The sequence below is a fragment of the Ascaphus truei genome, chromosome 16 (assembly GCF_040206685.1).
Source record: "Ascaphus truei isolate aAscTru1 chromosome 16, aAscTru1.hap1, whole genome shotgun sequence".
NCBI classification, from domain to species: domain Eukaryota; kingdom Metazoa; phylum Chordata; class Amphibia; order Anura; family Ascaphidae; genus Ascaphus; species Ascaphus truei.
The window spans coordinates 42764495-42786763 of record NC_134498.1 but is presented as its reverse complement, the minus strand read 5'-3'; the positions used below and the strand labels follow the sequence as shown (position 1 = coordinate 42786763).

At 43.1% G+C, this 22269-nt stretch overlaps 1 protein-coding gene across 4 annotated transcripts in view; it reads left to right on the top strand.

The window, feature by feature from the left end:
• NRK (Nik related kinase) overlaps positions 1-18024 on the top strand; it is a 125042-nt gene extending 107018 nt beyond the window's left edge. For all 4 annotated transcript variants that reach the window (XM_075573321.1, XM_075573320.1, XM_075573319.1 and 1 more), the window contains 2 exons: positions 12597-12736; positions 14836-18024. In XM_075573321.1, coding sequence (XP_075429436.1) covers positions 12597-12736; positions 14836-14919 — 224 coding nt within the window. In that variant the 3' untranslated portion in view covers positions 14920-18024. The remainder of the gene's footprint in view (positions 1-12596; positions 12737-14835) is intronic.
• The last annotated feature ends 4245 nt before the right edge of the window (positions 18025-22269 follow it).

Sequence of the window (22269 nt, the reverse complement as noted above, 5' to 3'; positions counted from 1 at the left end):
CCCTGCCCGTGTCTCCCTGTGTGTCTCTGCCCTGCCCGTGTCTCCCTGTGTGTCCCTGCCCTGCCCGTGTCTCCCTGTGTGTCCCTGCCCTGCCGGTGTCTCCCTGTGTGTCTCTGCCCTGCCCGTGTCTCCCTCTATGTCTCTGGCCTGCCAGTGTCTCCCTGTGTGTCCCTGCCCTGCCTGTGTGTCTCTGGCCTGCCAGTGTCTCCCTGTGTGTCCCTGCCCTGCCCGTGTCTCCCTGTGTGTCCCTGCCCTGCCCGTGTCTCCCTGTGTGTCTCTGCCCTGCCCGTGTCTCCCTGTGTCTCTGCCCTGCCCTGCCCGTGTCTCCCTGTGTCTCTGCCCTGCCCGTGTCTCCCTGTGTGTCTCTGCCCTGCCCGTGTCTCCCTGTGTGTCTCTGCCCTGCCCGTGTCTCCCTGTGTGTCTCTGCCCTGCCCGTGTCTCCCTGTGTGTCTCTGCCCTGCCCGTGTCTCCATGTGTGTCCCTGCCCTGCTCGTGTCTCCCTGTGTGTCCCTGCCCTGCCAGTGTCTCCGTGTGTGTCTCTGCCCTGCCCATGTCTCCCTGTGTGTGTCTGCCCTGCCCGTGTCTCCCTGTGTGTCTCTGCCCTGCCCGTGTCTCCCTGTGTGTCTCTGCCCTGCCCGTGTCTCCCTGTGTGTCTCTGCCCAGCCCGTGTCTTCCTGTGTGTCTCTGCCCTGCCCGTGTCTCCCTGTGTGTCTCTGCCCAGCCCGTGTCTCCCTGTGTGTCTCTGCCCTGCCCGTGTCTCCCTGTGTGTCTCTGCCCTGCCCGTGTCTCCCTGTGTCTCTGCCCTGCCCGTGTCTCCCTGTGTGTCTCTGCCCTGCCCGTGTCTCCCTGTGTGTCCCTGCCCTGCCGTGTCTCCCTGTGTGTCTCTGCCCTGCCCGTGTCTCCCTGTGTGTCTCTGCCCTGCCCGTGTCTCCCTGTGTGTCCCTGCCCTGCCGTGTCTCCCTGTGTGTCCCTGCCCTGCCAGTGTCTCCGTGTGTGTCCCTGCCCTGCCCGTGTCTCCCTGTGTGTCCCTGCCCTGCCGGTGTCTCCCTGTGTGTCTCTGCCCTGCCCGTGTCTCCCTGTGTCTCTGGCCTGCCAGTGTCTCCCTGTGTCTCTGTCCTGCCAGTGTCTCCCTCTATGTCTCTGCCCTGCCAGTGTCTCCCTGTGTGTATCTGCCATGCCAGTGTCTCCCTGCTTGGCCCTGCCCTGCCAGTGTCTCCCTGTGTGTCTCTGCCCTGCCCGTGTCTCCCTGTGTGTCTCTGCCCTGCCAGTTTCTCCATGTGTCTCTGCCCTGCCCGTGTCTCCATTTTTGTCTCTGCCCTGCCCGTGTCTCCCTGTGTGTCTCTGCCCTGCCAATGTCTCTGCCCTGCCCATGTCCATGCCCTGCCAGTGACTCCCTGTGTGTCTCTGCCCTGCCAGTGTCTCCATGTGTGTCTCTGCCCTGCCAGTGTCTCCCTGTGTGTCTCTGCCCTGCCAGTGTCTCCATGTGTGTCTCTGCCAGTGTCTCCCTGTGTGTCTCTGCCCTGCCAGTGTCTCCATGTGTGTCCCTGCCCTGCCAGTGTCTCCCTGTGTGTCTCTGCCCTGCCCGTGTCTCCCTGTGTCTCTGCCAGTGTCTCCCTGTGTCTCTGCCCTGCCAATCACTATTTTTCTGGCCAAAAAAATCAGACAAAAGAATAGAAATAAGGGTAAGAGGGCATTGCATTCTTTATTCTAGAATATTAATTTCCATAGAAATAATCCAATGTAATTTACTGCCATGGCAACAAAAAAGCAGTGGACTTTCATCTCTCAGGTGCTTTATCTGGCCGTTTTTAGTGTAACTCTTTGTAGATTATAGATTTTACAATAAACATAATACAAACATCAATGCAAAAAGATAAAAGAGATACTAGTAACATTAAAGACCAGTATTGATAAACCATTTTTAAACAAAACATATTTAACCAATATTATCTTACAGTTTTATCAGTTCTGTCTGATGTCCTTTAAATCTTCAAATAGCTTCTTTGTTGTTTGAGTGTTATTCGTAGAGGCTCTGCCCCCTGTTGATTGTGGCACATCACACACACACACACACACAAACACACACGTCTAAATGTTGAGTGCGTGATCTATCTGGTTTCACCTTCTGTCCACACGACTTTCACATTTGACATGTTTGGTGGGACAGAGAGTGACTGTGGCACGATGTTGTCTTCATTCTTCTCAGTCGGATTATAGTCAAACCGATTTATATCTTTACCGGGATTGGGATCTAAAATGAAACAGTCTGGTCCCACACAGAGTAATATTCAAGTGCTAAACCTTTCAGTTTGAAGCCAAGCTTTTTGTCGGATGGAGTATAGATCTCAAGATTTGCTTAGACATGATTTTTTTTTGTCATTGGGCAGGTCGACCTACTCCAGCTACAACGTCACTACCGACAGATAGTTACATATAGTTATATATAGTTACATATAGCTACATATTTCTATACAGTTAGATAGTTTCATATTGTTACATAGTCCTGTAAAGTTACATAGTTCTCTATAGTTACATAGTTACATATTGTTGTGTAGTTCTATATAGTTATATATTGTTGCATAGTTCTGTATAGTTACATATTTCCATAGTTCTATATAGTTATACTGTATATTGTTACATAGTTCTGCATAGTGCCATAGTTATATACCGTAGTTACATAGTTATATATAGTTACATCGTTCTATATAGTTACATAGTTATAGTTACATAGTTATATATAATCATATAGTTACATGTAGTTACATATTGTTACAGAGTTACATATAGTTACATAGTTATATATAGTCATATAGTTACATGTAGTTACAGTGTTACATAGTTCTATATAGTTACATAGGTCTATATAGTTACATGTAGTTACAGCATTACATAGGTTTTTATAGTTACATATAATTACATAGTTATATATAGTTATGTAATTACATAGATACATGTGGTTACATATCCGATGATATTGAAAAATTACATATTTCCATTGAGTTAAAAATGTAGGCGAGTGAGATACTGATCCTATATTTGTATTTATACTAATGCGTCTGCTGTGTGAAGACAATGCTGGGGTAGTAAGCTTGAGTGGTCAGATAATGTCAATACTGAGCTTGTATTGCTGTGTGATTAAAGCTGATGTGCCATGACAACCTGTGTCATATCAACTATACAAAAATCAAAACGGTATAAATCAGTGGCGGATTTCCCATTAGGCTTGATAGGGCGGCAACATTTGGGGTCGGCATAGATCGGTGCTTGCCACCCGTGCATGCGCACTCGCGCCTGGTAAGTTATGATCGCTCCAGCTCGGCGGACAAGCGCCGATTGTGCTTGAGCGGCTGGCAAGTGCCAGCTACACATGCGCGATTGCCACTTACTAGCCGCTCGTGCGCATGTGCGACAGGACGGCGTGGAGTCAGATGTGGCTGGAGGAGGAGGAGGGTGGCACCAGGTAACAACCTAAGTGAGGCATATTTTTAAATCCGCCACTGGGTATAATATAACATACATGTTATATGTTTATTTAAACATAAAGCTTGGCCCCCTGCAGACGCACTTACCAGAACTCCCTCCTACTGTTCTCCCTACCTACCAATTAGATTGTAAGCTCCTCGGGGCAGGGACTCCTCTTCATTAATGTTATGTTTATGTCTAAAGCACTTATTCCCATGATCTGTTATTTATATTATCTGTTATTTATTCGATTACCACATGTATTACTACTGTGAAGCGCTATGTACATTAATGGCGCTATATAAATAAAGACATACATACATACATACATTTAGTTCTATATCTGCAGATCAGTACACATCTTCTCTGGCTGTGCAGCATAGTGAATGAAAAGCCTTTGTTTGTACTCCACTTTTAGCCCCTTATTCAATATGGTGAGAAGTGGGGTAACAGAGTTAATGGCAACTTCCATTCATGAAGTAATATTCCCAGAAGGAGAGGGCATTGCCTGGCCACTAATACTCAGGGTGAAGGAGCTAAAGGCCTGCAAACTTTCATCTTTCTTCGCCAACTCGCAAAAGCTTGTTAAAAAAGGCGCAGAAGCTTGTTAAAAAAGGCGCAGAAGCTTGCAATTCCCCCAAAGCCCGAAATCCACAAACGTGATGAACTTAAAAAAAAAAACCTGCAGTATCGGCGTTTCTTCCATCCACACCCTGAAATATGGAGTGCGGAGAGGGATTTATCCAAGTCCCCGTGTTGCAAAAGTGGGGCAAAATCAGTGAAAAGAGTGCACCAGAAATATTAATAAATATTTATAAATCTTGTGCATTTTTTTTGTCCCATTGTTGCAGTTGGATAACTCTGGTAAACAACGCCCAATATTTTGAGACAGCCACGGATCCGCTACATTTTACAATCAAGAACTGCAGCGTTTAGTAAGCGTACTAATAGTAACTTGTAGCCAAGTACTTGCAGCTGTAAAACTGGCTTTAAAGTGACTAACAAACTTGTGTTTTTCTTTGCTCATGATCAGCCACTGTGAAATAATGGTCAGTGCATAATGCATGAATACATTATGTACCCCACAGTAATACATAAAGTTAAAGGTAACAACCTCTCTCGACTCATATCTCTTATTTTTATCATTGCTATTATCTCTGAATCCTGGGAAATCCACGTAAGAGGGAGTGATATTATTACCTGTATGCTAGTAATAGAATGTCAAGTATTAAGCAATAACTCCCTAGGGCCGAGGTGCGCAAACTTTCCCCCCTGTGCCACCCTGCCTGCTCCGCTCTCCCCCACCCTTACCTCACCTCAACGAGGACAACTCCTTTGGGAAGCTATGGGGTCTTTCTCTGATCTTGTACTGTTTTAACACTTCATTCCATCTGTCAAACACAGCCCTCCAAAACGTATTAGCGTCGTCTGTTTAAATGGTTCACACTTTGCCTTTAACAGCTGATTAAAATGCATGAGAAAAGCCTACCGTTTAATATACTAAATCCACTATATCAATTGATGTATAACAGTGGGCAATTTACAGTTTAATTTGTTTTCACGGGCCAGGGAGTGACCTTCGTAACTTGTTTAATAGAGAGCAGCAAATGAGTTGTGTAGACATGACACATGAAAGTGTGGACCCCATGTACATCGTTAGCGTTTCATTTATACATATGTAGCCTTTTTTAATTAAACTTTGCTCATTACCTGATAGTAAATCAGTCCCATAACCCCCATTTTTCATTTTTTGTTCCAAAATGTTGATATTAATGATATATCTGGCACTGCTGCCGTGGATATACTGCACTATGGCTCATTGGAGCCTTCTATACTAAACCGCTGATTTCAATCATTAACAACTTTGGGAGGAATAAATGAATCGCTGGTGAGAGTTATTGTTATCGTTTATTTGTTTAGCGCCAGCATGTTCCGCGGCGCAATACAAATGTGGGTGTAGAGATTTGATAATTACAAAAGCGGAGTTACATACAAATACAAATAGGACAAACATGCACAGATACAGCCGGTAATGAGGTTCCTGCTCCTGAGAGCTTACTCTCTAGAGGGAATAAGGGGCAGTGTTAAAACAAAGGTAAAGTGGCTGCTCATTGTGGGATGGAGTGTGTCTCAGGGTGGAGTGTGGTCCAGCCGCACAGCTTATCCCATTAAGGTTAGGGGGTGGGAGAGTTAGGGGGTGTTACATAGGGTGGATATTGGTCCAGCTGCACAGCGGATCCCATTAAGGTTAAGGGGTGGGAGTGTTAGGGGGTGTTACATAGCGTGGATATTGGTCCAGCTGCACAGCGGATCCCATTAAGGTTAGGGGGTGGGAGAGTTAGGGGGTGTTACATAGGGTGGATATTGGTCCAGCTGCATAGCGGATCCCATTACGGTTAGGGGGTGGGGGAGTTAGGGGGTGTTACATAGCGTGGATATTGGTCCAGCTGCACAGCGGATCCCATTAAGGTAAGGGGGTGGGGGAGTTAGGGGATGTTATATAGCGTGGAGATTGGTCCAGCTGCACAGCGGATCCCATTAAGGTTAGGGGGTGGGGGAGTTAGGGGGTGTTACATAGGGTGGAGATTGGTCCAGCTGCACAGCGGATCCCATTAAGGTTAGGGGGTGGGAGAGTTAGGGGGTGTTACATAGCGTGGATATTGGTCCAGCTGCACAGCGGATCCCATTAAGGTTAGGGGGTGGGGGAGTTAGGGGGTGTTACATAGCGTGGATATTGGTCCAGCTGCACAGCGGATCCCATTAAGGTTAGGGGGTGGGAGAGTTAGGGGGTGTTACATAGCGTGGAGATTGGTCCAGCTGCACAGCGGATCCCATTAAGGTTAGGGGGTGGGGGAGTTAGGGGGTGTTACATAGCGTGGAGATTGGTCCAGCTGCACAGCGGATCCCATTAAGGTTAGGGGGTGGGAGTGTTAGGGGATGTTATATAGCGTGGATATTGGTCCAGCTGCACAGCGGGTCCCAATGGGGAGGGGGGAGTTGCAGACATCTACAGAAGAAAATGTGTTAATTCGGCACAAATCTTGCAATGTTCGGTCACTGAGTCATACTTTTGTTTCCCAATTTCTTGAACGTTTATTCAGTACTTTTATTCATCCCAGATCCAGCTGCTTTATATCATCTTCTAAACTATTAGTAGGACTTTATTTTTTGGAAAGGTGAAAACTTATATATATATAAAAAAAAAAGCTTTTAAAATGTGACAGGATATAAAAGCATAATCTACTTGCCACTGTAAATTGTACGTCTACATCTTTGGACTGTTTTTATGATCATTTAAGCTTTACCAGAACAAGGGAAAGTAGGAGCACAGCGATATTGCTTAAAGGCAGGCTGCAATCTTTTTAAAATACAGCTTAAAACGGTTTTGAAAATGTACTTTTCACACTAGTAGAGCAATATAATGGCAAATCTAAAATAAAATGCTTGAAATATCCTACATTACCAGTAGTTAGTAGGTGGTCATTTTTGATTTGTGATGTTCTTTTAGCATTAGGCTGCACTGAGATGTATTGCTATTCCATCTGGCTCAGGGGTGGACCACTCCCAGTCCTCAAGGGCCAGCAACAGGTCACGTTTTCAGGATATCCCTGCTTCAGCACAGGTGGCTCAATCAGTGGCTCAGTCTTTGACTGAGCCACTGATTGAGCCACCTATGCTGAAGAGCCACATGTGCTGTCTTTGATTGAGCCACCTGTGCTGAAGCAGGAATATCCCGAAAACCTGACCTGTTGCTTGCCTTTGAGGACTGGAGTTGCCCACCCCTGCTTCAGCTTCTGATGAGATAGCACAAACTTATCCATTCACCCTATTCTTCTCATACAGTATATGAAATGGCAGCAGTGAGGAAAAATTACAGAGGACGCAAAAGCCGGAGTGATTATTAATAAATACAAATGCAGTTCAGCAAACCTGATACAGGTGTAAACAATGTCCGGGATTATTACTGATATACTGTGAGATAACACAGATACAAAATAGCTGTGACTCAGACACAAGTTAAAAGTTAGGATGTGTTATTATTGTACCATAAATTGGAATAGGAATCCATCGTTTGTCATAGCTCAGTTTCTGATATCAATCATTCTTAGTACATTACACCTGATGGAGGTAGAAGGCTATGAAACTTGCCAATGTACATTTTTACGAGTCTATTAGAAAGGAATCAGAAACAAAAGATTTGCTATTACTGTACAACACCACAATCTCGAATTGATATGAATTAGGAACGTCTTGTGTGAGTAACAAGACAAAGAGGGAATCATTTGTCTTCCAGATGTAGACATTGGTGATTATTGATGGTGGACTGACACCCCTTCCATAACAAACCTTATTTAAAAAAATGTCTGCTTATGATAAATAATACAAGTCTGCAATATTATTATAAGTGTTAGGTGAGGGAATAGTTTTTATCATTTATGCCGTCCACTATTGAAGGAAAGTACTGTGCTGTGCAGAACAGTACATTAGTTACCGATTTTAATGAATAAATACATGAATACACCTCCATCTAATTGTAACCCTATGCCTGACTTTGCTTACAATAGATAACTCCGCTATCCTCCCGATATCACAAACCAGATGTCTAGGTGTGATACCGGACTCCTCCCTCTCCTTTACACCACACATCCAGTACCTCGCCAGCTCCTGACACTTCCATCTCTGAAACATCGCTACAATACACCCCTTCCTCACCCCTCCATGCACCGACATTCTAACTCATGCGCTTGTAATATCCGGACTGGACTACTGTAACATGCTCATAGTCCGTCTCCCCCTCTACCGACTGTCCCCACTCCAGTTCATGCTAAATGCTGCTACCTGCCCAAAATTTTTACATCTGCTGCATCACTGTGCAGATCCCTACACTGGTTACCCAGCACAATCCAATTCAAGGTTCCAGTTCTCACCTGCAACGCTTTCCATGGCACAGCCCCTCTCTACATTTCCAGTCTGATGACCTAAATCTGGAGAGCATGTAACTGTGTCATGCTACAAATGAATCAGCCGTAGCCATGCTAGCAAAGGTTATTTTGTATCCCCATCAAATGATATATATTGTACTAGCTGAGAGACCCGGCGTTGCCCGGGATTAAAATTTCCAGCTCCCTCCTCTTTCCACTCCCCCTGTCTCTTTCTCCGCTCCCCCAGTCTTTCTCCGCTCCCCCAGTCTTTCTTCACTCCCTTTCTCTCTCCGCTCCCCCCCCCCCCCCCTGCGCAACTCCGGTCTCCTGCCCCCCCCCCTGCACAGCTCCGGTCGTGTGTCCCCCTGCGCTGCTCCGGTTGTCCCCCCTCCCTCCCCTGAGCAGCTCTGGGTCCCCCCCCCGCGCAGCTCTGCCCCCCCCCTGCTCAGCTCTGGTCCCCTCCTGCGCAGCTCTGGTCCGCCCCCCTGCGCAGCTCTGGCCCCCCCCATGCGCAGCTCTGGTCCCCCCCCTGCGCAGCACACAGTGTCACATACACAGTGAGACACACACACAGTGTCACACACACACACAGTGTCACACACACACACACACACACACACACACACACACACACACACAGTGTCACACATGCACAGTGTCACACACGCACAGTGTCACACACACACACACACAGTGCAGTCAGTTGGAGTCCCTTGCCTGTGCTGTCTGTGGCTCCCTCCAGTCTGTGAGGGGGGGCTCTCCCCATGGGGTTAAATGCAGCCAGCTCTGGTGTGAGTGCACACTCCTCACATTTTGGCCTTCCTGCCTCTGTGGCTGCTGGGAGTATTGGGGAGCGTTGGGGGGTGGGAGGAGCCTGTGTTACTGGCTGGTGTGGCTGTGAATGTGCTCCTCAGAACGCGCTCTGCGGAGTGACACTGACGCTTCCTGCTCACTGCCTGCCTCTCGCTGGAGCTGTCATGGGGAGAGGAGGAGAGGGGGCTGGCAGAGCTACCGCTGAGAGGCTTGTGCCGTTTGGCGAATGGTCTTTCGTGGCGGGGGGGGGGGGGGCAGGAAGGGGGGAGCGCCCTCGGCGGGGGTTGGGAGCCAGAGTAGAGCTGAGGGGGAAGGTAGCAGGGAGGTGAGCTGCGGGTGAGGGGGGGAGTGATGGGGGGGGGAGCCGGCAGGGATGTGAGCTGCGGGTGAGGGGGGTTGATGGGGTGAGGAGGAGAGTGGCCGGGTGGCAGGCCGCGGGGTGAGGAGGAGAAGAGGATAGTGGCCGGGTGGTTGGGTGAGGTCATAGAAGCAAGCAAGCCAATGAGAGGCGTGCGGGGGCGGGGCCAGGCCACGGACCAATCTGATTGGCCAGAGGCTGAGTGACAGACCCACGGACCAATCAGATTCACCACATCTAGTAACAATCTCACAAAATTCAATTTTATATATATAGATATAAAAGCACTAATCATTGATGTAGTATTAATTAATCTCAAGGGGTTCTGCCAATTTGATGTCTGGTTCCACAAAGTGCATTATACTTGCAGAGCATGAAACCCCATGAATAGTACACTTTAACCACACTTGCATAGAAGTAGTACTTTCAGGTCACAGTATTACTTCTATATAGATTAACTGGATGCCAGTGCACTCCCTTGTTTAATATCTTTGGAGGAAATGTCTTTTTACGGTGTTTGAAACTTGGGTAGCACGGACCTTCCTCTGTGAGACAGTATCTCACAGCGAAGCTCTCTACACCTGAAGAATAGGCATCGTCCCCCAAAACATTGTGCCTTCCTTACGTCACCTGCAATACAAACGAAATGTTTAACTAAGCTTGCAAATTGATGCCTAGTGTGTGCAGCGGAGTACCAACCTGTGGGGTCATATTATTACTTCCTCAGGTAATTCTAAGTAATGTTAATTATTTGCATTGTCCTAAAATGTGGACTGGTTGTGATTCTCCAAGGATAGGGAAGCTTCCGCGGTAGATTAAACTACTATGAGGTTTCACTTGTCCCACACAGGATATAGAGATAAGTAAGTTTCCAGTTCAGACAAAAATAATAAACGTATTTTCTGGGTTGTGTAACAAGGTTGTTGTGGCTGCAAGACTGGGGCACTGTATATCAGAGAAGGCAAAATCCCATTAGTCTTAAAGGGCTGGTCGGGAACAATGCAGGACCCCAGAGGTCAATGTTAGCTGAACCTTGGGCTCTCTGTGTAAGATCAGGGCAGTTCTGTTTTAGGAGACCCCTTTGGTACAGGTAAAAATGAAGCTAATGCTTTGATGCCCTTTTCCGATATCAAGTTCAGCACTCCACTCCACTGCTCTATCGTTATCTCATTTAATCACACTGAGGCGGACTTGCCATGTGCTCTGGCAGGCTATGCAGCTCTGCTCGGGCCACTGAACCATGGAGGAACATTTTTGGAAAACATATGTTACCGTTTACATTCTATAGCCCTGGCCAATTAAAACTAGCTTGTTTTAATTACATTTTCTTCGTAAAAAGATGTTCTGTGTTGCTGTCAAGTAAAGTGAACAAGAAATCCCCCCCATGTGACCTTCCACTTCAATAAATATGAACGCTGTGTGATAAAAGCTTTTGTCAAGCCTGAAAGAAACTGTTTATATAGTCAATATTTGCCTCTTCCCTCAGCTGCACTATATGATGTTAATCAATAGCTTAATCACTCTGAACTTACAGGTTACAGTTTGCTATCAATTTTTTTGGTATCTGATAAAAGACCCAAATACTTTTTTTTTTCTATCTTGCCAGTTGAGAGAATATAAACAGGTTTTTATCACAGAGTATATCCCACTGTAATCTCTTATGCACTCTAAATCTTGATTTAGTTCAATCAATTTGCAGGAAGAGCATTAAAGGATTAGCAAAAAACGTGTTCGGGCTGTTGATTTTCTCACCCGCCTTTGCATTCTGCTGAAAAAGTCAGTCGAAAGCCTTAAAGTTTATGGTTTTACAATAACTCAACATGATCAAAATCGTTATCATAATGCTTGTGAACATACACATTATGTATCATATTTACTAAGTGTTGCTAAGCCACTAGTCATCTTACAGAGGGGGTTGGGCGACTCTAGTCCTCAAGGGCCACCAACAGGTCAGGTTTACAGGATATCTCTGCCTCAGCACAGGTGGCTCAATCAGAAGCTCTGTCAAAGACTGAGCCACCTGTGCTGAAGCAGGGATATCCTGAAAACCTGACCTGTTGCTGGCCCTTAAGGCCTGGGGTTCGCCAGCTATGACTTACAGCGTATTCAAGTACACTTATGTAATTACTGCTTTTTGATTACTTGTCCATAATCTCTTTCTAACTGATATGCAGCAAATACGATGGAGCCTATTAACATTAGGCGTTTGCAGTACGTAGGAATCCACATTATAGTTACAACAATAGCAGGAAAAGAAGCTAAAGTGTTTTTGAAAGCTTGTGTACAGCATCATCTATAAATAATTGTCCTGTTGGCCCAACAAAAGGATGCGCTGGGATCCAGGCTGAACGTGGCATCAGGTGCCGTTTTGTGCATGTCACACTGACTTCCTTTGCCTCATTTCACTCGGCCGCTGTGGTCTTTGGCCACATTCCCCATATCAAAGCTGCACAGCCATCTCCACACCTGCCAAGGTGTCACAAAAAGCACCTTTCGTACTGACACTCACCCGGGCACACTGTGTGCAAATCTGTGTGTTTACACTTAACGCAGCAATTCTCCCACCCCCCTCCTTCCTACACAACCCCCAGATGGGGGGGGGGGGGGGCCTTCAGAGCTGACACAATGCTATTTTCAGCTCTGGGGACCACCTGGCTCTTGGGATACAAATGAGTCAAGTAACCAGCATTACTTCCTGTTTTTTAAAGGGGATTTAAATGGCTGTCCAATAGGAAGTTGCAAATGATGATGTTGTGGCCTCCTATTGGCCACCGATTTAAAAGCCACCGTGGTTTCCCTGGAGAGAGATATACCACTGGTGGTAACTTCACTGTTAAATATATCAGGAACCGAGGGCTCCCTTCCTGACATTCAGCTTTGTGGGTGCTCCCTGACTCCCATCCTATAAAAGCAAACGGGGGAGGGGATTTGCTGCTTTAAGAAGATGAATTTTGGACAACTATTAATAATATGATGATGTTTTTTTTCCAATACTATCAGAGTAAACGCCAGTAACTCGTTCTAACTCTCAATTTTTCCAGCTTATCTGCAGTCTGATCAAATCATGGGCTGGGGAGAGAAAGCAATTGAGCTGCGCTCTGGGGAAACTGGAAATCTAGAAGGCGTCTTCATGCACAAGAAGGCACAAAAGCTCAAGTTTCTGTGTGAAAGAAATGACAAGGTACAGTATGTATTACATCCCAGGAAACGGCAATATGTTCGCCATAGAGTTAAAAAAAACAAACAAAAAAACACAACGATGCAGTTATAAACTGCTAGGATTATTTTATCTTCAGAAAATTGTGGTTTTAAAGAGTGGTGCTGTTTAGCGTGTCACATTGTTCAGGAATGTGTTACTTTTGTATCACTGAAGAAGCAGTCCCACATAGGATGACCGGGAACTGTGGACAGTGACACGTTAAATATGGTAAATATGGCTGACACCCTTTAAAATAAAATTGAACAATTCTAAGTATTGTAAAATTATTTCTACTTTTAACATTTCCATAGTAGACAAATGCTATGGAGTTTTTTTTATGATGTTTGGCAAATTATCTTACATTAAATTAAACAGCTAAACATAAGGAGCTGATAGGCTTGAATCCAGTGTTCCCGACAAGAAGTGATTTAGATTCATTTTAGACAAGATAGAAATAAGTAAGACCGTTACTTTACGGCTGATGGTCTTTTTGAGGAAGCCAATCAATGATAGGTTAGAAAAGAAAAAGTTGACCCGCTAGGTTGAACTGCCCCTTTAAAGCGCAGCATACAAAAATGGACCACAATAATGGACGCATTTGAATTACTTTGTTGCCAGAGAGGCCGGGACACATTTTGGTCCTATGCTTTGCAGGACACTGACAAATAGTAGGTTAAACGCCTTTAAATCTAGTAGGAATTTTCTAAAAGTCAACATACTACAGGAATTCTGATTTGATTGGCCATACTGAATGTGAAGGATTTGCATAGCATTGCCTTCATGCCTTACGGAACACAACACATTAGGTTAACGGATATGATAAGCTTACTGTATGCCATGTTGATAGTCATCTTGTCACTTGGTAATTGTCCCATCTAATGGTCAGATAAGAGAACTGCAGATTTAAGATACCGATCTCCAATAGACGGTACAGGACGTGTGACTATATCTGCCTGTACCTTGGTTCTCCTGTTATTACTGTGGTCTATTCATCAACATTTCTTGGCTTCAAATACTGGAGTATAAAAAGATTTATTACGGGGGGGAGGAGGGATACTGCTTCCAATTGTGTTTATTTCCTTATTGCCTCTAGTGCTGTTGTTGTACTAATGTTGTCCCAGTTCTGTGGGATTCTAAGTAGACACCACTGGCTATCTTAATCATTGAACATACTTGTACAGGCAGTCCTCGTTTTACAACGTTTCGCTTTACAACGAATGGCTTATCCAACGCTGTGCAATGCATACCTATGTTCATTTTTACAACGCCAAAACAGCTTATCCAACGCTCTTACGACGCTTTGCAATGTTGTGTATATATGTGTATATGTGTATATGTAAATATATATATATATTTATTATGTTATATTATATATATAATACAGTATATACACTATATAATTTATATGTGTGCTGCATATCTTATTGCCTACATAAAATATTTGGTGTATTTTAGTGTTAAAAATGCCTTCAGGAACGGAACCTTTCATTTAAAAAGTGTTCCTGTGGGAAAATGTGTTTCGCTTTACAACGTTTCGCTTTACAACGTTTCGCTTTACAACGCCATTTTGAGTAACACATTGTGTCGGATAACCAAGGACCGCCTGTATATGTAATTATTTTTTGCTACCCATGTATAGTTCAAAATACTTGACTATATTATGCAGCTCTTGTAAGAGATGGTGGACGTTCAATGTTATTGTGTCTATGACGCATTCTAAAAGACTGGAAGGGTTTTATATATATTTAACTCAGGCTGTGTAATGCGGCAGGCATAAGCTTATAGGGCTCCATGTTAAAATGGACAAGAAGGAAAAGGTGACACTGTGAGTGTTCATGTGCATGCCATTACCCAGAATCCTTGGCTAGAGTCGAAGTATTGTATGCTAGGAGATAATGGGGAAAGGCAGGGTTGCAGAGCTATCTGAGAGATGTGAATGTGCTCACAAGTGATATATTATTTTCTTATATATATATATATATATATAGGAATGTATTGACCAACAGTTACATTCCATTTTCCTGCACAGGGGATACACATTGTGTGCTTATTTACTCACTTATACATATTTTCTATTTCAGGTGTTTTTTGCTTCGATACAGGCTGGTGGCAGCAGTCAGATTTACTTCATGACTCTCGGACAAAATGTACTGTTCAACTGGTAATAAAAAAATTTGCACCAAAATCAGCAGTTAGACAGCTCCTGGTGGATTTACACACCCGTTAGTTGTGAGAATTCCCATTCCCACCCAAAATGTGCACTAGTATTTACCAATAAGCACTGCTGTGCCATGCACGTTACAAATGTATTTCTTTCATGTCATCTAGTGAGATAAATCTGCCGGAAATGTATGTAGCATTAAAACTATACAGTAGGCTAGGGGTGGACAACTCCAGTTCTCAAGGGCCACCAACAGGTCAGGTTTTAAGGATATCCCTGCATCAGCACAGGTTGCTCAGTGGCTGAGTTGAAGACTGCTTCCGCACAGGTGGCTCAATCAGTGGCTCAGTCCCTGTGCTGAAGCCGGGATATCCTTAGAACCTGACCTGTTGGTGGCCCTTGAGAACTGCAGTTGGCCTCTCCTGCAGTAGGTGGGTTATACAATCCGCGGCGTGTATTGGCAATAGTAATACAAAAATCCGTGAATCGCCTTTTTTGACATTGATCTGCGGAAATCCGCGGGCCAAAGGAACCAACCGATCCGCTGCTGATCCAAATTCAACAAACAAAAATTCGCCCATCTCTAGTTTATACCCTTGGTGGTGCTTCACGATTTGGGGCAAATACCCTCAGATTTGGTATTATTGAACCATGAAGTTACAATGCCAAAAACCGAGCAACCCAGAAAAGGCAACCTGACGTTCATACAGCCGATCTTAACATTTTCTACGTTTGTATTTGTTGAAGTCAGAAGTGTCACAATATTTCCCGTATGCGAGTTTGTGGTTTATACCGAGAAATGACTGTGTTAAACATCTCATGAAGTTATCACTGATTTTTATTCCAGTTGGAAGTTTCCCAAATGTTGTCAAGAAAGTTAAGGAACAAAGAATATCTGCATTTCTAATGATCACTGAATTACATGTTAATGCACTTATGTGGCCTCTGACGTTTGTGCATTTGTTCCACTGACAATAGCTGACACTGAAATGATAATCTTACTTGAAGGACATGCAATCTTATTATATTTTTTAGATCATATACAGTATTCCGCAATGTAAAATATATTTGTAAAATAGTTTGAGTGATCATTCAGTTACCAGGTGCAATGCATGAACAATTCATTAATTATAAGTACCAACAAAATTACTCTGGCAGTTGTAAATTAAATCATTAAAAGTGTATACTAATATGACAAAAAGCAACATCAATATACAGTAAGTATAAAAAGAGCTCATTTGAGAGCTTGAATTTTTGGAGATACAGGTATATTATTTTAATATGATTCTTTTTAAAAATAATGAGTTAAATCTTTCTGCAACTTTTTTAAAGATTTGTAACTAGCAGATATGCAGTTTACAATACAATTTGAGCCATGTTTAGTGTTCTACTGTACAAGTGCAATATATATCATAATTAAAGTATACAACCTATAGCTATGTTCTTACCAGCATTAAGTGCAAAACAAGATTGAGAATTATATAGATCATGTCCCGACTAGACAATCTAAACACAATTTACTGAAAAGTTTAGTTAAGATTATATATTTAAATATATATATTACATTTAACATCAAGAAACTGCTTCTACAGAATGAGGATATTGAGCCAACCTTTCTGCTATTTCAGTTAATCCACAAAATGAAAGTACGCCCATCACTGCAAATCAGAAAATGATTATGAAAGTAGCATTATTAATCAGGACATGTACATTAGTATTGTTTATAAGTCCTTCCCTGCAGTGTCTGTTTTTATATAGCAGCGTGAAGAGAGGAAGAAGTATGTGATTGTATGTCACTAAGAGAGAGATACATGATGGATTCTGCCAACAGTTAGTGTCTCCAGATAAGAGAAAGGCAATTGTAGTTATACTTAGGCTGGGTAGCAAACTAGAAAAGATAAAGCATGTGTTAAACGAAAGATACAGTATGAGCAAGATGATCAAACCAAGGGAAAGTGATGAGGATGAAGAGTTGGAAGGGACAGAGTTCGACGATTACATTAATATTTGCATAAGGTTGAAGTTCTAGTCTTCAAACGGAGCAAAGCTTTAATTCAGGGGGTGCCCAACTCCAGTCCTCAAGGGCCACCAACAGGTCAGGTTTAAAGGATATACCTGCTTCAGCACAGATGGCTCAGTTAGTCAGTTGTTGACTGGCCAACTCCAGTCTTCAATGGCCACCTATAGATCAGGGTTTACGGATATCCCTGCTTCAGCACAGGTAGCTCAATCAGTGGCTCAGTTTTTGTCGAAGACTGAGCCACTGTGTGAGCCACCTGTGCTGAAGCAGGGATATCCATAAAAGCTTGCCTGAGCGGTTATATCATTAAAAGCTGGCCTGTTGGTGGGTGGCCCTTGAAGACTGAATTTGAGACCCCTGGTCTAGACCCTGGAAAGGGGAGGTCCCTGCTCTGGTAAAGTCCCAAGTGACTTCTATACCTCACCAAACACACGGAGAGACACCAGTGCACAAAAAGGAGCACACCAGACATACCTGGGATATATGCTAATTTACATCATTTGAATATATTTTGCATATCCAAATTAGCATATTTCCCAGGTAGTAACTTGAGAGTTTACAAAACAAGGTCTCTCTCACTGTCTCTCTCTCCTTTGTGGATATGTGTTAACATCAGGGGAAATAACGGCTGTTAATGATTTTAATAACCTCCTGTTAACAGACCTCTGTAGATGTGAGGGGAGTTCATTTTGGGATGGCTCAAGGCACTGCAGGTGTTACATTTCTGTTTTCTGTAATCCATGTAATATTACTATCTACCGGTTACCCACTGCACAGGGACTGACAGTGTATTCTTAAAGTTTAATGAGTAAAATGTATGAATGGAGTCGATTATCTGTGCAATCTTGTTAGAAGAATTTAAATAAAGCAAACTGTGACCAAGTACAGAATCTCGTTTCTAATTTAGTTATTCATTTTTTTAAAAATATCTCTATTATTTCAACATACAACATGCACGTTGTGAATCGTCACATCTTTAGCTGTACACGACTTTGTATATTTAAATACAACATATGTTTGCTTCTGTTCATATTGTGCTCTAATTATATGAAATGGTTTCTGTCAATTAATAATAAAGCAATATTGCCAAAGGCACATCTGTTTCATATTTTGTTTGTACCAAATGGCAAATGTCCACAAATGTACAGCTTACCCATCAAAAGGCAAGTATTTAGATACCGTGCTGATCTTTGATTTCTAAAGACGCATTTTAATTGCCAATCATGCCTCATTAGGCAGTGCTGTGTAATAACATTTGACACTTTAAATTTGAAATGTTGGATGAAGTTACACTTTAACATTGTCCCTGGGGAAGCAACAGATACTGTGAAGAAGTACACAAAACAAAGATGTATGGTTATGCTTTTTTATAATGGTGGTCTACACCGGGGGTGCTCAACTCTAGTCCTCAAGACCTCCAACAGGTCAGGTTTTCAGTATTTCCCAGTTTCAGGACAGGTGGCTCAATCAGACGCTCAGTCGAAGATTGAGCCACCTGTGCTGAAGCAGGGATTGATTGAGCCACCCGTGCTGAAGCAGGGATTGATTGAGCCACCTGTGCGGAAGCAGGGACTGATTGAGCCACATGTGCTTAAGCACCGATATGCTGAAAACCTGACCTGTTGGAGGGGGGGGGGGGTCTCAAGGACTGCAGTTGAGCACCACTGCTCTACACAACTCATCGTGTTGATATGGAATGTCACTGGTGCCCTTCCATGTACTGGGCTTTTTCACAGCTATTGTACAGAGCCGTCTTAAGACTTTTTGGGGGCCTGGGCTGCGTAAATTGGGGGCCCCCACCCACAAGTCACATTTAAATACAAATACAATATGAAAAACATTCAAAAAATTTATTGAAATTCTTCAAATATTACAACAAACAAAAACATTTTATTTATCGACGTGTTTCTTTCTGGTTTTTTTTAAAATTTATTTGCAAAGGCACAAATAACATCATCATATTCGATTTTCGGAACTATATCTGATTTTATTGTCATCAAGGAAAGTTCTCGGTTGAAGCCGCAGCTGCTTCGTTCTTAAGGTTTTAAGTTTGAAAACGATCTTTCGCCTTCGCAGTTTTGTGGCAAATCATTGATAGGAAAATTCATAAAGCATTTTCAATGTTCGGAAATACAGACTCCAGTTTGTCACGCTGTCATAGGTATTTGTTGTGCGTTATTTTAAAAATACATTTCAGACAAATCAATTAAACTACCTAATGCATAATTTTTTTTCAGAAACCTCTTTGAATTATATTTTTTAATAGAAACTTAGGCTATATAAAATGAAAAGCAATATCCTGTTGTAATTGCACCAAAAAATGGACTTTAAAAAAAAATGATAATTAATTAACATTTGCTGCATTCAGTGAGAACTGCGAATTTAAAATAACATTTTGGGACATAGTATTTGTGGAGCCTCTGAAAGATCCGGACTACACCCCGGTTAGCCCAAGTACTAGGTATTAAAACACTTTTCCTTTTTTACCTTAACTAAAAATGTTACTTTTTTCATCTTGAGAAACCACAATCCTAAGTAAAGATATTTCCCCAGGGGATACAATTATTTACTACGCAGAGCAGATAATTTCATAGTACATTTGAATGCGTGTGTTGCATTAAATAAAATCTTCCCCGTAAATAGATAACAAAAATGACTATTAAATTCAGGGGTTACACGCCTCATTTATTTCTGTATCACAATAACAAAGTATTGGAACGTTGTGCATTTAATATTTTCAGGTATGTCAAAGTATTCTTTACTTATCACTTACATATCTGCCTTTTTAGTGAATGATTACAGTTTAGTTGTAATATGATGGGGGGTAGGGAGGTTCTCTTTGCCCTTTTCCTTCTCTCTGATGCAGCTGGAGGCTGAGGAATGACAGAAGTATAAAATACATTGTGTAGTTCTATTAGGACTCGTACAACCGTTTGGAGACTCCTGATCTACGTGATGGACCTTCACGATGACCAAGTACCTTGTCTATACAAGACAAAAGACACTGGTTGACATGAGCATCTCACCCTGTACCTATATTGTTCTAAAGGACTTCCACACACAAATATTTTGATAACACTCCTGACATGAACCTCCCGACAGACAGAATTAAAGCAGGAATCCTCCTGTACTTTTTGGAGATATTTGTATTTTATTGTTTTTGCCGTTTTTGACAACAAAAAAAAAGCCTACAAACATGACAGCTGTGGTCACCACAAGATAGTCGCAAGGTCCTCTCCCAATGAAGTTGAAGCTTTTCTATTGGCCATTGGAGCGAGCCCTGACCCAGTGGTCTTATCATTTCCCAAGATTGACCGGGTGGACCCAGAGAGGGTGGGGAGTCCTTGAATGTTAGAGGACCATGTATGAGCTCTAGAAACCCCCAAGTTTGAAGAAGTTTATACACACACATGGAAGAGCACACCAAAGGCCAGCAATGGTGTATGAACCTTCATTGTAATGCGATATAAATTATGAAATGATTGCACTCACAAGAGCACATCAGTGAATTCCTTCGTGGGTCCAACTGACCAACGATGCTGGTGGGAATCACCTCCCTCGCGGTTCCTCTGACTGCTGAAGTCCTCTCAGTCACGTCACGCTGGTTGATGTCACTTGGGATTGATGCAGTCCATGTTTAAATAGTCCATTTAACCCCTTGTATGCTGTTTTTTATTTTTTTTATTTTATATAAACGTATCAAATATGTAAATGAATAACAGTGTTTCTACATCATAGATGGACATGGGACTGTGAAATCCCCATTACACACATATACATATATACAAATACACCAACACAAACGCGATGATGTCACAGCTCTACGCGTTTCGTCACACTGCGGCGACTTAGTCAGGAGATGATGTTGGTGTATTTGGAGTCCCTGGCTTCCCTTCGCTCCGGCTGGCGGTAATTTCAAGTGCTAGCAACCATTGTATGAGGGAGCAAAGGACGTGCAGGCATTGGATGCCTTTTTATCTTGCTGCCAATTCGGGATAGGAGTTCATGGTGAACCTGGGCTGTTTACATCCACTCTGCAAACCTGGGACTCACCCTACCACCGCAGATGACCACAATAGAGATTTCTCTCCCACGAATGGTTCTGTCTAAAATCCTGTAAGTGCACATTCTTATGGGTTGCTGATTTTTTTAATAAATGTACCTTATTTTTTACTCAGTTACGTGCTATGGAGCTTGCGCTTTTGTTTGTTTTTTGTTCATATATTAATATATATATTAATATGTTACCATAAGGAGCCACAGATATTAAATATGTTTTGGGATACATTTGAAAGTCAGGAAAAACTCACCCTATCCGTACTGCACAAGAAACCTCTGTACTGTATGTAAATACCAGGCTTGAACTCTTTGTCAAGGGAGCCATTTAAATAGCAATCCACTTATTCAAATCATTTGGTATGACATAAAAATTCACTGTAAAGCAAATCGTAATCAGCATATTCACAATACAAAATATAGGCTGTATGAGTACCAGACATTACAGTGCTGTTAATCGCTGACTTAAAATTATTTATATGGGGTACACTTCAAATAGCGGTCCACTTGTTTATATTACTTAATCCAAGGATTCTCAACTCCTGTCCTCAAGACCCCACAACAGGTCTGGTTTTTAGGATATCCCTTTTTCAGCACAGGTGGCTCAATCAGCCACTCGTGGTGAAGCAGGCTCTTCAACCGAGTCATTGATTGAGCCAGCAGAGCTGAAGCAGAGATATCCGTAAAACCTGACCTGTTGGGCGGTTTTGAGGTCTGGAGTTGAGAATCCCTGACATAATCCAATTTTAAAATGCATTATAAATCATTCCCAAACATATTTTTCTCTGCATTATAAATCAGATCGTAATTATTGGTCGGCATAGCTGCACAATATAAGCTGTATATATGGACACCCAGCTTTGTAGTGCTCTCCAAAGGGAAGCTTCAATTAGCAGTCCGTTTAAACACATCACCCAATGGTAAAATGGGCATAGTTGATCCATAAATTTGCTTCGAGATACCAATAACTCTGTGGACATACTATCATTTTTTCCCCTTTCGCTAGGGGCCAGAGCAGTGTTTTAGTAGTAGGAAGTAATACATTGAGTTACCTCTCGTTATCAAGTATGTTCTGGGCACCTCTCGTTATCAAGTATGTTCTGGGCACAGAGTTAGGCTGCGGTCCCACTAACTACTACAGCGCACGGCTCGGCGTGCGCTGTACGATCAAGCCCCGCCCCCCCAGTTACTCCGGTCCCAGTTCCTACCTTGTCGCGCACCTTTCCACAGCAGTGCGCGACAGGTTTTCAGGCAGGCAGGGGAATTTGAGTTTGGCAT